The 15,033-nt window shown below is 37.7% G+C and overlaps 1 protein-coding gene across 1 annotated transcript in view; it reads left to right on the top strand.

The window, feature by feature from the left end:
* LOC139124760 (eIF5-mimic protein 2-like) overlaps positions 1 to 15,033 on the top strand; it is a 99,432-nt gene that overhangs the window by 52,683 nt on the left and 31,716 nt on the right. Inside the window, exons 9-11 of the mRNA XM_070690870.1 lie at positions 2,378 to 2,461; positions 8,054 to 8,119; positions 11,760 to 11,840. Of these exons, the coding sequence (XP_070546971.1) occupies positions 2,378 to 2,461; positions 8,054 to 8,119; positions 11,760 to 11,840 (231 nt within the window). The remainder of the gene's footprint in view (positions 1 to 2,377; positions 2,462 to 8,053; positions 8,120 to 11,759; positions 11,841 to 15,033) is intronic.

Here is a 15,033-nt window from a genome sequence, read left to right as displayed (position 1 = left end):
ATGTATGTATGTCCGTCCACATCAAAAACTCCTAAACTGTAGAACCTACTGTCTTAATATTTGGTGTACAGGTGCACCTAGGGGTGGAGATGTGAATTTGTTCAAATGAACATGTCAGTGCCAAAAATATGCAAATGAGGGAGAAAAAGGAAAAATCCTGCAAATGGCTAAAACTCAGTAAGCATTGGTCAGATTTGGTTGAAACTTGGTATGCAGATTACTTTAGGTATTCTAAATTATATGTGCAAAAATTGGGATGAATTTTCATGTTGTATTTTTAGGGTGTTTTTTCCGTTTTTAGTCAAAAAATCTTGTTCTCTGAAATCGCTCGTCTGATTGCCATGAAACTTAATATTCATGTTCCTCAGAATACCTCAGTCATGCTTGTACAAATTGTATTGATATTGTCATATTTGTAATTTTGGGGTAATTTTCCCAATTTTTGATGAAAAATTTTTTAATCCAAAAACTACTGATATGATAGCTTTGATATGTGTATTTGGTATACAGATATCTAAGATTAATCTCAATATAATGTATTGAAGGTATGTTGAAACTGGCAATTTTTTTTTTATTTTTGGGGGTAATTTTTGCCTTTTTGGTCAAAAATTTTTCTCTAAAACTACTGATCTGGTAGCTTTGATATCTAGTGTACAGGTTCCTAGGGTTTATGTTAATTAGACATATTGAAAATTAGGATGAAATCTGCAATTTCGTATTTTGGGGGCAATTTTTCTCATTTTTGGTCAAAAAATTTGTTTCTCAAAATTTACCAGTCTGATTGCTTTGATATTTAGTAAACCAGTTCTTAGGGTTTTTGTTAATAAGATATATTGAAATTAAGTTGAAATCTGGAATTTTGAATTTTTGGGGCAACTTTGCGAAACTTTCAGTTTTACTGGGATATCTTTCATTTTGTATTTTTAAGATTTTTTTGGTAATTTTATACCTACTGGAACTAAGAGTATATAATGTGGTGATTTAGTAAGCATTTGATATGGTAAACTGTATTTGGTGTTGAAATGCGGTAAAAAATCCTGGCAGATTTTGAAAAAATTCCAAACAAATGCCAATAAAAAATTCAGCCAGAGAAGGTTTGACAAAAAGAAAAGGTGGGAGAGTGGGGAAAAAAGAATGTACAATGGATCGGACAAAAAAGATAATGTACCTCATCGATCTTCCAGACACCGTCCCTTATCAAATGGTCCACCCCAATGTATTTTTGTGCACAATAAATCATGCAGTGTATTTTAGTTTAAGATGTCAAGTTAGGTAAGGATTTGAAAGGAATAGTCAAGTTCACCACAGTTGAACTTTGTCTCTTGTGTCATCATCCTTGTGTAATTGGTTAAGTTTGTAAGTTGTTCCAGATGTGGATGCACCAGCTGTTCTGGAAGAAAACAATGTTTACTTTTCCCTGTAGGGTTTCTGAGTTGATGATTGTACGTTGAAATTTCTCCATGTATCTGGTGTATGGGCAAATTGTAAACATTGGTTGCATACTATATATTTCAGTCTATGTCAAATATTGTAAATGAAAAATCAAGAACAGTTTACTGTGTGCTTGTAAAAGATAACATATTTGTCAATACATAAAACTGCCTTGCAGATTGAATGTCTTAAAGATTATCACAGAAGTAGAAAAGGAAAAGAAACTAATCAAATTGCTGTAACATATTCACTCTCAGTGCCTGTATAGGCCTATACTTAACTATTTTATCATTACATTCAGCTGTTTGTTATATCTTTATCACTCTCCATGGGCTAAGGCACACTTGGGGTCAATGTCATCACTCTGTGCCAGTCTGTGTATGTCAGTCTGTCTGTATATGTATGTCCAGTCTGTCTGTATATGTATGTCCATGTTTCATACAATTGTTGACTTGTTTTGATAACTATATGGGAGCGAACAGTGATGTTGTCACTATTTTTTGTCTTTGTAAATCAGCAGCAGGGCCATGGAGGTGTTAAGTTTACACAACTTTGGCTAAAAGATCGCAAGGCCATATATAGATGGGGGTCATAGGGTATGGTGACAATATTTCAGCCAATGGCATATTATTTTACAGATTAAAAACCAAAGGCATGTAGATTATCTAAGGCCATACTTTTTGACACAAAGAAAGCTGTGATTTGATAGGTTACAGTTGCTTGTAGTATCAGGTAGTTGCTTGAGGGCGTATGAAATATCAGTAAAATGTAACTATATCTATGCAACAGGTGCAGTAGTGTCAATATTTCATCATTTGATAATTTGGAAATTTAATTTACAGAACAATGACAAGAAGGATTTGACTGAATTATGTAGGTTGTAAAACATAGGGTAATAGAAATGTTTACCATTTTTCAATTATTTTTTTATTCTTGTTGACTACAGGAGCTGCAAAGAACAGCTGACTCCAAGAAAGAACTTGTCAGTGAAGTATCTGATATGATAGAAAATGAACAAGAGGTCAGAGAGGTCAGTGTTCTCAAATTTCCGCCTCTCCAAAGGTCCTATACAATATTCTCCAAAGGTCCTATACAATATTTCCATCATTGTATGTATATGTGTACCAGCTGTCCAAATGTCACTTGTAATATTGCCATCACTGTATTCATACCATTGGTCCAAAGCCCTATGTAATATTGCCATTACTGAATCTATACCATTGGTCTGAAGTCCATGTAATATTGCCATTACTGAATCTATACCATTGGTCTGAAGTCCATGTAATATTGCCATCACTGTATCCATTCTATCGGTCCAAAGTCCCATGTAATATTGCCATCACTGTATCCATTCTATCGATCCAAAGTCCCGTGTAATATTGCCATCACTGTATCCGTTCTATCGGTCCAAAGTCCCGTGTAATATTGCCATCACTGTATCCATTCTATCGGTCCAAAGTCCCATGTAATATTGCCATCACTGTGTCCATTCTATCGGTCCAAAGTCCCATGTAATATTGCCATCACTGTATCCGTTCTATCGGTCCAAAGTCCCGTGTAATATTGCCATCACTGTATCCATTCTATCGGTCCAAAGTCCCATGTAATATTGCCATCACTGTATCCATTCTATCGGTCCAAAGTCCCATGTAATATTGCCATCACTGTATCCGTTCTATCGGTCCAAAGTCCCGTGTAATATTGCCATCACTGTATCCATTCTATCGGTCCAAAGTCCCATGTAATATTGCCATCACTGTATTTGTACCACATTTCCAAAGTCCAATGTAATATTGCCATCAATGAACGTTAGTTCAGTTCAGTTCAGTTTGGAAAAGGGAGAGATATCCTTCACCGGATAATAGATCCCTCTGGCAAACGCATAAAAATAGATGACGGTCAACAGCTTAACAGGTACACATGTAGGAGTCGTAGGAGTTTTTGAAGGCATTAACACTGTCAGAGTTAATGACCCACTCAGGCAGGCTGTTCCATTCCGTAACTACTTACATGGGAAGGAGAATTTACGCAGGTCCAATCTGGATGTTGGTTTTACTAATTTCTGGAAGTGACCTCTAGTCCGGGCATCTCTGTTTACTTGCAGGGAAACACAACATGAATCAATTCCATTCAGAATTTTGTACACCTGGATCATGTCTCCTCTAATTCTTCTAGCTTGTAAGCTAGTAAGTTTCAGTAAACGCAGTCTCTCTTCATAAGGTAGTTGACATAAACCAGGAACAAGTTTGGTAGCACGTCTCTGCACTTTTTCTAAAATGAAATATCTTTGGCCATCCACGGCGACCAGGCTTGCACAGCATATTCCAAGTTAGGCCGTACCAACTGCTTGTAAAGACGAACTATTATGTCTTTTGACTTATAAGACATTGTCCTTTTAATCAAACCAAGCACCTTGTTTGCTTTTCTGGCTGATTCCACACACATTCGGGTTGGCTTTAAACTTTGATGTATCAAAACTCCTAGGTCCTTTTCTTCCTCAACACTTTCCAATGCAGTACCATCCATCATATAAGGGTAGTTTGAATTGTTGAAGCCCATGTGTATTACCTTGCACTTGCTTACGTTGAAACTCATCTGCCATTTATCAGCCCAAGACTGAAGTTTGCCGATGTCCTCTTGTAACAATGAAGTGTCCTCATCTTGTCTGATTGCTCTATATAATTTAGTGTCATCTGCAAATATTTTGATTGACGATGCAACTCCTAAGTCAATGTCATTTATATATATTAAAAACAGCACAGGCCCTAAGACCGAGCCTTGAGGTACACCACTACACACATTTTGCCAAGACGAAGATGCACCATTAATGACAACCCGTTGCTGCCTATCTTGTAACCATGCTTCAATCCACTGTGTTATTGATCCAGAAATTCCATGACAGTCCAGTTTTTTTATCAATCTTTTGTGAGGGACTTTATCAAAGGCCTTGGCGAAATCCAAATAAATTACATCAGTTGGGTGACCATTGTCGATACATTGAGTGACTTCATCCAAAATTCCAATAGGTTGGTCAAACAGGACCTTCCATTCCGGAAACCATGTTGAGAATTAATTAACAGATTGTTAGCTTCCAAGTGCTTTACTATATGGTCCCGGATAATCGACTCTAGAATTTTACACAAGATGCAGGTTAGACTAACAGGCCTATAGTTGCTGGGTTTGGATTTGTCACCTTCTTGAAAAGTGGAGTTACATTCGCCTTTTTCCAGTCTTCTGGTATACATCCTGTTGCTATGGATTCGTTATAAATTAATGCCAATGGATCAACAATCTGGTTCATGCAGTTGACAACAACATACGAAAGTATCCCATCTGGACCTGGTGCTTTAAATGATGAAAGTCTGCTCAGTTTTGATACAATAACCTCCTTATCAATTTTGACTACCGGCGACATTTTTGATTTCAAGTCTCTGAATTGCATTGCTGGATTTGGCACAGATTGGACGTCCTCATGAGTAAATACAGAAGCAAAAAATTTGTTTAGCACCTCGGCTTTGGCTTCGTTCTGACTTTTGCACAAATCCTTCATTGTCAACCAATGGACTTACAGTGTCTTTAACTTTTTGTTTAGAGCGGGCATAAGCGTAAAAAGCCTTAGGATTGGTTTTAATGTGCTGGACCAATTTGGCTTCATACTCTCTCTTGGCCATCCGAACTTCAGACACAACTTGATTCCTGTACTGTCTGTACTGGTTTAGACTATCAACATCATTGCTTCCTCTGAACTTTGCCCACATTTTCCTCTTCTTTCTGATCAAACTTAATAGGTGTTTGTTCATCCAGTGTGGTCTACTCCTCTTACTACTCTTCTTCTTCAATGGAATGCACTCAGCTGTAGCTTTGATAATAATCTCTTTAAAAAGACACCACATCTCGTCTGTTGTTTTATACTCAAAAATCTTTGTCCAGTCAGTAGATTGTAAGATCGATGACAGTTTTGGTAAGTCAGCATTGCGCATATCTGGAGCATATTTTACTGGTGAACTAGAAACTGGTGCACAAGTATGGATATTGAACTCCAACAAACTGTGGTCGCTTTTTCCAAGATTACCAACTGAATGCGCATTACTTATGACATCAGGTTCACTGGATAGAATTAAATCCAGACAGTTTTTGTCTCTCGTTGGAAAGTCAATATGCTGTGACAAATAGTTATCTTGCACTGTATCCAAAAATTGCTGGCCATTACTATCTGATTCCATCGTTGACCAATTTATATTGGGGTAGTTGAAATCTCCACAGATGACAACATTCCTGCTAGCAACTTGGGATATAAGCCTATACGCTTCTCATTATTCTCTGTTGAACTGCTAGGAGATCTGTAGATTACACAAACAAGACTGATAGAGATGCATTCACTGTGATAGTACACCATACTGAGTTGATAAATTTGAAATCTTGCCAGGCATGTTCTTCAACAATTGTGTACTCGTCCTTTACATAAAGAAGCACACCGCCTCCTCTACCTTTATGAGTGTCCTGTCTGTCTTGTCTTAGAGGCTTGTGATATCCATCGAGACACAGTTCTGTTGTATCAATATCTTCATAGGTCCATGTTTCAGTTAGTGCAATGATGTCATACTCGCCATCTGCAGCAAATATTGCCAACTCATCTCTTTTGTTCATCACACTTTGAGCATTACCGTACAAACATTTCAAGGAATATTTTCTATTCTGGTTAGCGTTTGTAGATACAAATAAGTTACTAGTACTATTTACAGTATTTACACGGGACTTTTGGAGCTTAACTAGTTTTTTGTTCCATTCCGCTCTCCGGATATCCGGACTATTGCTCCTCTTCTTATTCTCAAATCTGTTTCCCCGAGTTCAACTCTTCTCTTTAATTCAGTTTTTAGGGCTTGATCATGTTCATATTGTTTCTTTGTTAGGTCTGGAGTAAAGTATATGTGGCTGTAATCTGCGTTGTCACTTGTCTTGATTTTTCGTGCATTTGTAAGAATTTTCCTCCTGTTTTCTGAATTCTGTAATTTCACCTTTATAGGTCTATGGTAATTATCCCCTCTCTTTAGGCCAATGCGCTGAACAGTAAATTCTTCTTTTGTTATTTCAGGCAACCCAATTTCTTGCATTATTTCTTCAACTATAGTAGTGTCATCTTTGCCTTCCACTTCCTTGCACTTCTTTATCATTATATTAGCCTTCCTTTTCTCTATGTCAAGTTCTTCTTTTATACAATCAGGGACTGATTTGGTTATTTTACTCATGTCAACCTTCATTTCGGAGACAGTACCTCCAGCTGTTGCAACGAGTGATTCATACACTGCATTTCATTTTCCAGCTTTTTTGTTTCTGTTCAAATTTACTCATCAGCTTCATGATACTCGCTGCACAGGTGTTACACTTAGCACAGTACCAGTGTATGGAACTGTTCTCTTCATTTGCGTTTTCACTAAGAAATTTATACGTAGCTTTGTCCACATTTTCACAGTCCGTCTGTGATGCCAAAAATTGCAAATTCCGCACAAAATAGCTTGGTCAGTATCGTTAACTATTTGCTTACATGTTCCGCAATGGCTAGGACTGGACGTTGCTGCTGTATTTGTCTCTTGAGTCTTCTGGCCTTTCGGCCTCGTGGAGCTCCCTCTTCGGCCGGTAGTGGCCGTTGTTCTCGTTGACGACGCCATATTGGATTACATGGCTGTCAGTGCACAATACACTGTAGTTTGAAGTTACAGCATGCGACGGCAGAAACTCTTCCACCCAAAATATATGTTCACAAGCTCCACAAATGTTTAAAAGGCGCTCAGACGTCGAAGAAACAGTAACTAAGTCAAAACAGCGGAGAAACAAGATCAATTTCAATGGTGAAATACAACAATAACATGTCTCTACATGTCTCCTTCATTATATTAGATATTCTGAAGACAGGGACAATTTAATAGAAACTATATGCTTGGTTTTTTTACCAATTTGACAAAAACAGGTTCCATAGGCAGACCATAGAAATAAATGCCTCTTTGGAGAAAGACTTTTAATGTTCTGATGCCTGTTATTTTTACACCAACAATTATTTTGATGATCAAATTTTTGTTGAGATTCTGTTCAAATTATATGTCTGTATTTCGACAAGTTATGGTGAAATTAACTTACGAATTCTTTGTAATTTTTGAAGCCAACATATATATTTCATAGCTGTGTTCATTTTTCACCTACGTAAAATTGTTATTGCCTTAAGTTGCATAATTGCTCAGTGAAAATTACAAACTGAACCTTAGAACTTACAGAAGGAATCATAATCAGACACCTGTTTTTTCCAAGATTATTTATTTTTCCCTAAAAACAAATCAGCCAAAGGACTTTGTAGGATCAAAAACCACAGTTATTAATTATCATCATATAAAATATTTTCAGTGTTTGACTGCAAAGAGATGCTATCGCAGAGAATTTTAGAAGTACTTACAAAGCCCATGACATTTACCTATTCTTGGGTTACTCTGAAACACCTCCTCCTGCCCTCCCTCAATGTCAACCCCTCAAGTACCCAGGCAAGCCTTTTTAAGGAGTAGGTGCTGTTGCAAACATTGTTGTAGTTGTTGAACAGCTGGCGTTACGTATTTTACTGGTATTATTCTTTCTTCAGATTGTTAGTTACTGCAAAGAGCAAATGAAGAAAGAAAGCCTTGAGGAACATGAAGTGGCTGTTCTTGTAAGCAAATGATTTCTTATTTTGTATCGCAGTGAAAACTCTTTATTGATGTCATAAGTATCATGTGTGCTTTCAAAAACACTTGTGTAAATGTGTCAATATCTGTGCCATGAAAAGGCAAAGCAAAACAAAACAACTTGAGGCAGGCTCAACATTCAGTCACTTACTTTCAGCTACTTACGTCTTACTTGACCCAACCACAGATCATGACCTTTAACAGTCTTGACCCAGTCTCAGATTATGACATTTGACAGTTTTGACACAACCAGAGGTCTATTAGATATAAGTAACCTGTATTATTAAAGATCAAACAGTAGTTTTTAGCTCCGCTGTCAGTGACGCGGAGCTTATCAAATAGGTTGATTTTCCGTCGTCGTCCGGTACGTGAAAGTACCCATGATGCAATGCGATTTGTACACACGGAGATCGGCCTGCACGTTATCCCATTGCGCGTATGCACCCATAGAAACACGATACAATAGTTGAGTACATGCAGATACAGTCATCAGCGCGTTGCGATCGCCTCGAAAATATTTAGACTGACAGTGGAAGTTTTTCTTGTATTCACGTATATGTATTTATCATCGGCCAGATATAAGGATTGAACTTTTAGCACAAATGCTGCGATGTCTGATACATTGATAGCGTGCATTACAGAGTTACTGAATGTCATGTCAGCTCTGGCTACGCGGTGACACTGACCATGGAGGTACCTCCATGCACTGACAGAAACACATTTCGGCGAACGCAAGCTGCACTGAATCGACACCCCTTCCAAACCAGCAAAGCTGTTGACGCCGGGTGTGAGGGTTCAATGGACGGCAGTTTTCAACAAGCGATCGTGAAAGTTCTGTAAACACTTCAGTATCCTGTGATCGTGCAGAAACAGCGTACTGCGTAGCGCCTTTGTAGTTTTACGTACGGCCAGTGTTGTTTACATCAGCCGGTCCCCGGGAGAAGACGGCAACGCAACCCTAAAAACGCATCGTAACAAAGAGGTTTTGTCAACAGTTGGCAATGCAAAGCCACGTTCCTATCTGTTCTAGTCTTTACAGTTCAAGGACCGTGCAAAAATGAACATTGATCCATATTTCGTGCGATCGAGAAATTACATGTAATACGGTACATAAATACACAGATACAGCCAATGAGCCATGTCATTTGTATTTGTTTCAGCGCCGTGTCTCGTACGATTTTAATCCCGGCACAAGCGAGCGTAAGCCTGAGTACAGTGCATGTGCATACAAAAGCAAAATTATAACATGGCAAAGTACATTTTCATTCCGATGTGACTGTCTGTTTTCAAACTCTATCTCCTCCCTCGATTTTGGGGTCAACATAGGCAAGCAGTATATCGTTGGAATCGTATTTAGTTGCACGACAATCTAATGTTGACCATTTCTCAAAATCCACGTTTGTAATCGAGAAATAGCCAAAATTCCGTTAAAAATCTCATTTTTTACTAAATAATTGCGCTGAAATTTCCAAATGACGGTCAAATAAAAATCTGAGAACATACTTTTACTCGGAGCAAGCATGGCAATGGCGTGTGCACTCTTTCAGGCATTATTGATAAAAAACCAGAGAAGAGATAGCTAAAAATATCCCCAAAAAGGCAAAAAAATGAAAACTTAACGACAATTTTCAATGATACGGATCTTTGGGTAGAAAAATGCTATAAAGATCCGGAAAAAAACTGAAAAATGTACGTCTTTCGGGCTATCACATTGACGTAACTGCGAACGAGGATAAAAGTCATGCGTACGCATTCGACCTCAATTTCAAGCTGGGGGCTATTTTTGGACAGCTTTAGTCATATTTGTAATGGCGCCCTCGGTGGTAGAATGGTGATCTCTGTGTGTACGAATCGAGTTGCATCATGGGATAAACCACGTACTGTGCGTCGTCCGTCGTCGTCCGTTGTCCGTCGTCCGTCAACAATTGCCTTCTCCTCTGAAACCGCAAGTCCAATTGCTTTGAAATTTTATATGCAGTTCACTTGGGGTGACCTCACTTAAGTTTGTTCAAATTGTGGTGATATTTGCATATTTGTATTTTTGGGGCATTTTCTACTGTTTTTGGTAAAAAAATCTTCTTCTCTGAAACCGCTTGTCCGATTGCTTTTAAATTTAATATGCAGTTTACTTAGGGTGACTACAGTCAGATTTGTTCAAATCGTGGTGAAATTTGCATATTTGTATTTTTAAGGCAATTTTTGTCATTTTTGGTAAAAAAATCTTTAAAAATCTTCTTCTTCAAAACTACAAGTCAGATAGCTTTGATATTTGGTACATATGTCCCTAGGGATGATCTATTTCAGATTTGTTCAAATTGTGCAGAAATATGCAAATTTGCATTTTTAAGACAATTTTTGCCATTTTTGGTCAAAAAATGTTTTTTCAAAAAGTACTGGTCTGATAGTTTTGAAATGTGGTATACAGGTTTCTATAAATGAACTTAGTAATATATTGAATTTCTGATGAAATCTGTAATTTTGTATTTTTGGGGCAATTTTTGCCATTTTTGGTCAAAAAATGTGTATTTCCAAAACTGCTCATCTGATAGCTTTGAAATTTGGTATACAGGTTCCTACAGATAAACTTAATGATATTTATTGAAATTATGATGAAATCTGCAATTTTGTAATTTTGGGTTAATTTTTTCCATTTTTGGTCGAAAAATGTGTATTTCCAAAACTACTCATCTGATAGCTTTGCAATTTGGTATACAGGTTCCTACAGATCACCTTAGTGATATTTATTGAAATTATGATGAAATCAGTAATTTTGTAATTTTTGGGCAATTTTTGCCATTTTTGGTCAAAAAGTGTGTTTCTCAAAAAGTACTGTTCTGATAGCTTTGAAATTTGGTATACAGGTTTCTACAGATGAGCTAAGTAATATATATTGAATTTCTGATGAAATCTGTAATTTTGTATTTTTGGGGCAATGTTGCCATTTTTGGTCAGAAAATTTCATTCTCAAAAAACTACTCATCGGATAGCTTTGGTTGACATGTTCTTAGGGATGATCCTATGTGATATATTCAAAGTATGATGAAATTGTGTATTTTTGCAGCTTATTTTAGCCACTTTTTTCTGGCCATTGCATTGAGCTATCAAAGATTTCCACCTTCTTCATCAACATGTGTCAAAAATAGTTACTCTCTACATAAACACAGCGGAGCTATATCGGCCGCTAGGTCGCTTGTACTTACCAAACCTTTAATTTTACTAATTGTAGCTGAGTACATATCTTCACATGCTTGTATTATGATATGTGTAAACTACATGCAGGCAAACTATTTCAGGTAATAATAAGAAACAAAATCAATTTTTGTCCACCATGAATCATAATAAGAACTTTTAAGGACCTGGACACTACAGCACTTCAAAGACAGGAACCACTGTATGGTGACCCTCTTTTGAAATTGCTATTTCTCCAGTGTAACAACATATCAGTTTTGTATTCTCAGTATCTCTTATCTTCAAACAAGTGTTGCTCTCTTACTTGCTTGCTTCCCAGTAGCCATATTGTGTTTCAAGTTTAAACCTTTGCCTTACAAAGTCAAGCATGTGAAATAATGTAGGATTTAACATATATTTCATCAACATCAAATGTTTTATTGATTATTTCAATAGTTGTGGAAGAGTTTAATGGATTCAGTAGAGTGGAACAAGAAAGAAGACTTGGTTGCAGAACAAGCACTGAGACATCTCAAGGTAATGGAAACCCTCCTCTTATTTTGACCCTTTTTAGTCCCCATGGACACGTCCGGGGGGACTTATAGTTTGGTCATGTCCGTGCGTCCGTTCTGTCACGCAGATATCTCAGACATGCCCTGGTCAATTTCTTTCAACTTTGCACAAGAATGTACCCTACCCCATACAGATGCACGTCGATTTGTTTCACAATGCGATCAAATTTGGCCGTGTTAGAGGACTTTTTAGTTTTCACCTCCATAGACTCCCATGTATAAGGCAGTCAGTCCATAGACTCCCATGTATAAGGCCGTCCATAGACTCCCATGTATAGGCAGTCCATAGACTCCCATGTATAAGGCAGTCCATAGACTCCCATGTATAAGGCCAATAAAAATAAAAATTTAGTTTCTCATCGTATTCATATTGCAAAAAGGATGCAGTGACACAGTTTTTAGTCCCCACGGATAAAGTCCAGGGGGCTTATAGATTTGGTCATGTCCGTCCGTGAGTCCATCCGTTCACGCAGATATCTTAGACATTTTGACAAAATGTCACATGACCTTGGTGACCTTTGACCTCAAATATACATATTTGTCCATAACTCAGTAACCACAAGTGCTACACCCTTCATATATGGTATGATGGGACAGCTTATGACGCCACACATTGTACCTCATTAATTATGTGCATATCTAATTTTGAGTGAGCAAATAGAGCTAGAGGTCTGATTTTTGGTATATAGGGATAACTTAGCAATACAATTTTTTGCTCACGTGTTGACACACGTGGGCATATGTTGCAGCGATGTGTCTGTCTGTCTGTCTGTCTGTCTGTCTGTCTGTGTACTCAATATCTCAAAATCGACTCACCAGATCATAATCAAATCTTGTACATAGATTCAGTTTGCAAATGGCAAGAACTGATTAGTTTTTGGTGGGTGTGGCTTGCTTACTTTTTGCTCATTTGCATAATTAATGATTTAGAAAAAACTGATATATTTTGACAACGACCGCACACAATTTGATGTGATTCGCTACAAATGTTGATCACACCAAGATATATCAGCATATTTAATGAATTTTTGAAAATTAAGGATATATATTTGAAGTTACATGACCAAAATTGATGAAACTTGCTATGTGCATTGAAGATACTATGATTGAACATTATTAGCTCCCATAGCCATATGTATATATGGCAATGGAAGCTATTCTTATAGGCTAGGAAAATGTCTGTATGCAGGGGTGAACAAATCCACTAGCCCGAGCTCACGGACTAGTGATTTTTACGACCGGGCAAGTAATTTTTTGTGTCTACTAGCCCGCCGTAACTTAATCCTGCACTGATCAATCGCCGCTGGATGAAATTACGATTGCCATGACCCTTTGAAGCAAGATTGACCTTAAATCAGGTGACCGGGACTGACATGTGACTTCCTATGACATCATTCTTTTCTAGAGGGGTCCCAGCATTGCCTATATAATTGAGAAAGCACGTGGCGATCGAGTGACACTGATTGTGTTTACATATCACACAGTAAGGTCATCTGGGCTCTATTGAAATGGCTAGCGGCTTTACGACTAGCAAAGTGTCTCAGGACACTGATAAGGCTGATCATGCCAGCGACGCTCAGTCTTTACGATGCGTTACCCCTGACACCGGTGAAGCAGCATGTAGTTCACAGCGGTACTGGAGATGGGCCCCTGGAAGCCAATTTGCCAGCAAAGTTGGAACAGTAATTGTATATTTCAAACCATTGGTATGCTTCCGTCTCATGCAATTTCATGAAATGCATAATATTATTGGCGGGCTAGTGGAAACGAGGCTGGGCTAGTAGCATTTTTTGGCTACTAGCCCTGGGCTAGTAGCAAAAAAATGATTTGTTCACCCTGGTATGTATGTATGTCGTATGTCTGTCCGTCAACATCAAAAACTCCAAAACCGCTGTACATTTCATCTTGATATTTGGTGTGTACATGGATGATGGGCTGTAGATGAGATTTTGTTCAAATGAAGTTGTCATTGCCAAAAATATGCAAATTAAGTGAAAAAATGTAAAAACAGTCAAAATTGAAAAAACTCAATAACCACTGAGCAGATTACATGAAAAATTAGCATGTAAGTACTTTGGGCTGACATGAAATGATTGTGCGCATCTTGGGTCAGTATCTTGGACTTGCTATTTTTCATGAATTTTTTTGTAATTTTCTCCCATTTTTGGTCAAAAAAATCTCCTGCTCTGAAACCACAAGTCCGATTGATTTGAAACTTGGTATGGAAGTGCATAGGAGTGACCTTTCCAAATTTGGGCAAATCGTGGTGAAATTTGCATATTTTTAGTTTACACGTCCATAGACTCCCATGTATAAGGCAGATCTCCATAGACTCCCATGTATAAGGCCACAAAAAATAAAAATTTAGTTTCTCATCGTATTCATATTGCAAAAAGGATGCAGTGACACAATTTTTAGTCCCATGGATGAAGTCCAGTGAGCTTATAGATTGGGTCATGTCCGTCTGTTCGTCCATCCGTGAGTCCATCCGTTCACGCAGATATCTTGGATATTTTGACAAAATGTCATGTGACCTTGATGACCTTTGATCACAAATATAAATATTTGTCCATAACTCAGTAACCACAAGTGCTACCACCCTTCATATATGGTATGATGGGACAGCTTATGACGCCACATATTGTACCTCATTAATTATGCACATATCTAATTTTGAGCAAGCCAATAGAGCTAGAGGTCTGATTTTTGGTATATAGGGATAACTTAGCAAAACTATTTTTTTGACAAAATGTCACGAGACCTCGGTGACCTTTGACCTCAAATATACATATTTGTCCATAACTCAGTAACCACAAGTGCTACAGCCTTCATGTATGGTATGATGGGACAGCTTATGACGCCACATATTGTACCTCATTAATTATGTGCATATCTAATTTTGAGCGAGCCAATAGAGCTAGAGGTCTGATTTTTGGTATATAGGGATAACTTAGCAAAACAATTTTTTTGACAAAATGTCACGTGACCTCGATGACCTTTGACCTCAAATATACATATTTGTCCATAACTCAGTAACCACAAGTGCTACAGCCTTCATGTATGGTATGATGGGACACCTTATGACGCCACATATTGTACCTCATTAATTATGTGCATATCTAATTTGAGCGAGCCAATAGAGCTAGAGGTCTGATTTT

The sequence above is a fragment of the Ptychodera flava genome (assembly GCF_041260155.1).
Source record: "Ptychodera flava strain L36383 chromosome 23 unlocalized genomic scaffold, AS_Pfla_20210202 Scaffold_24__1_contigs__length_23054250_pilon, whole genome shotgun sequence".
In the NCBI taxonomy this organism is placed as follows: domain Eukaryota; kingdom Metazoa; phylum Hemichordata; class Enteropneusta; family Ptychoderidae; genus Ptychodera; species Ptychodera flava.
Note: the sequence above shows the minus strand (reverse complement) of the source record. Positions and strands in the feature narration are given on the sequence as shown.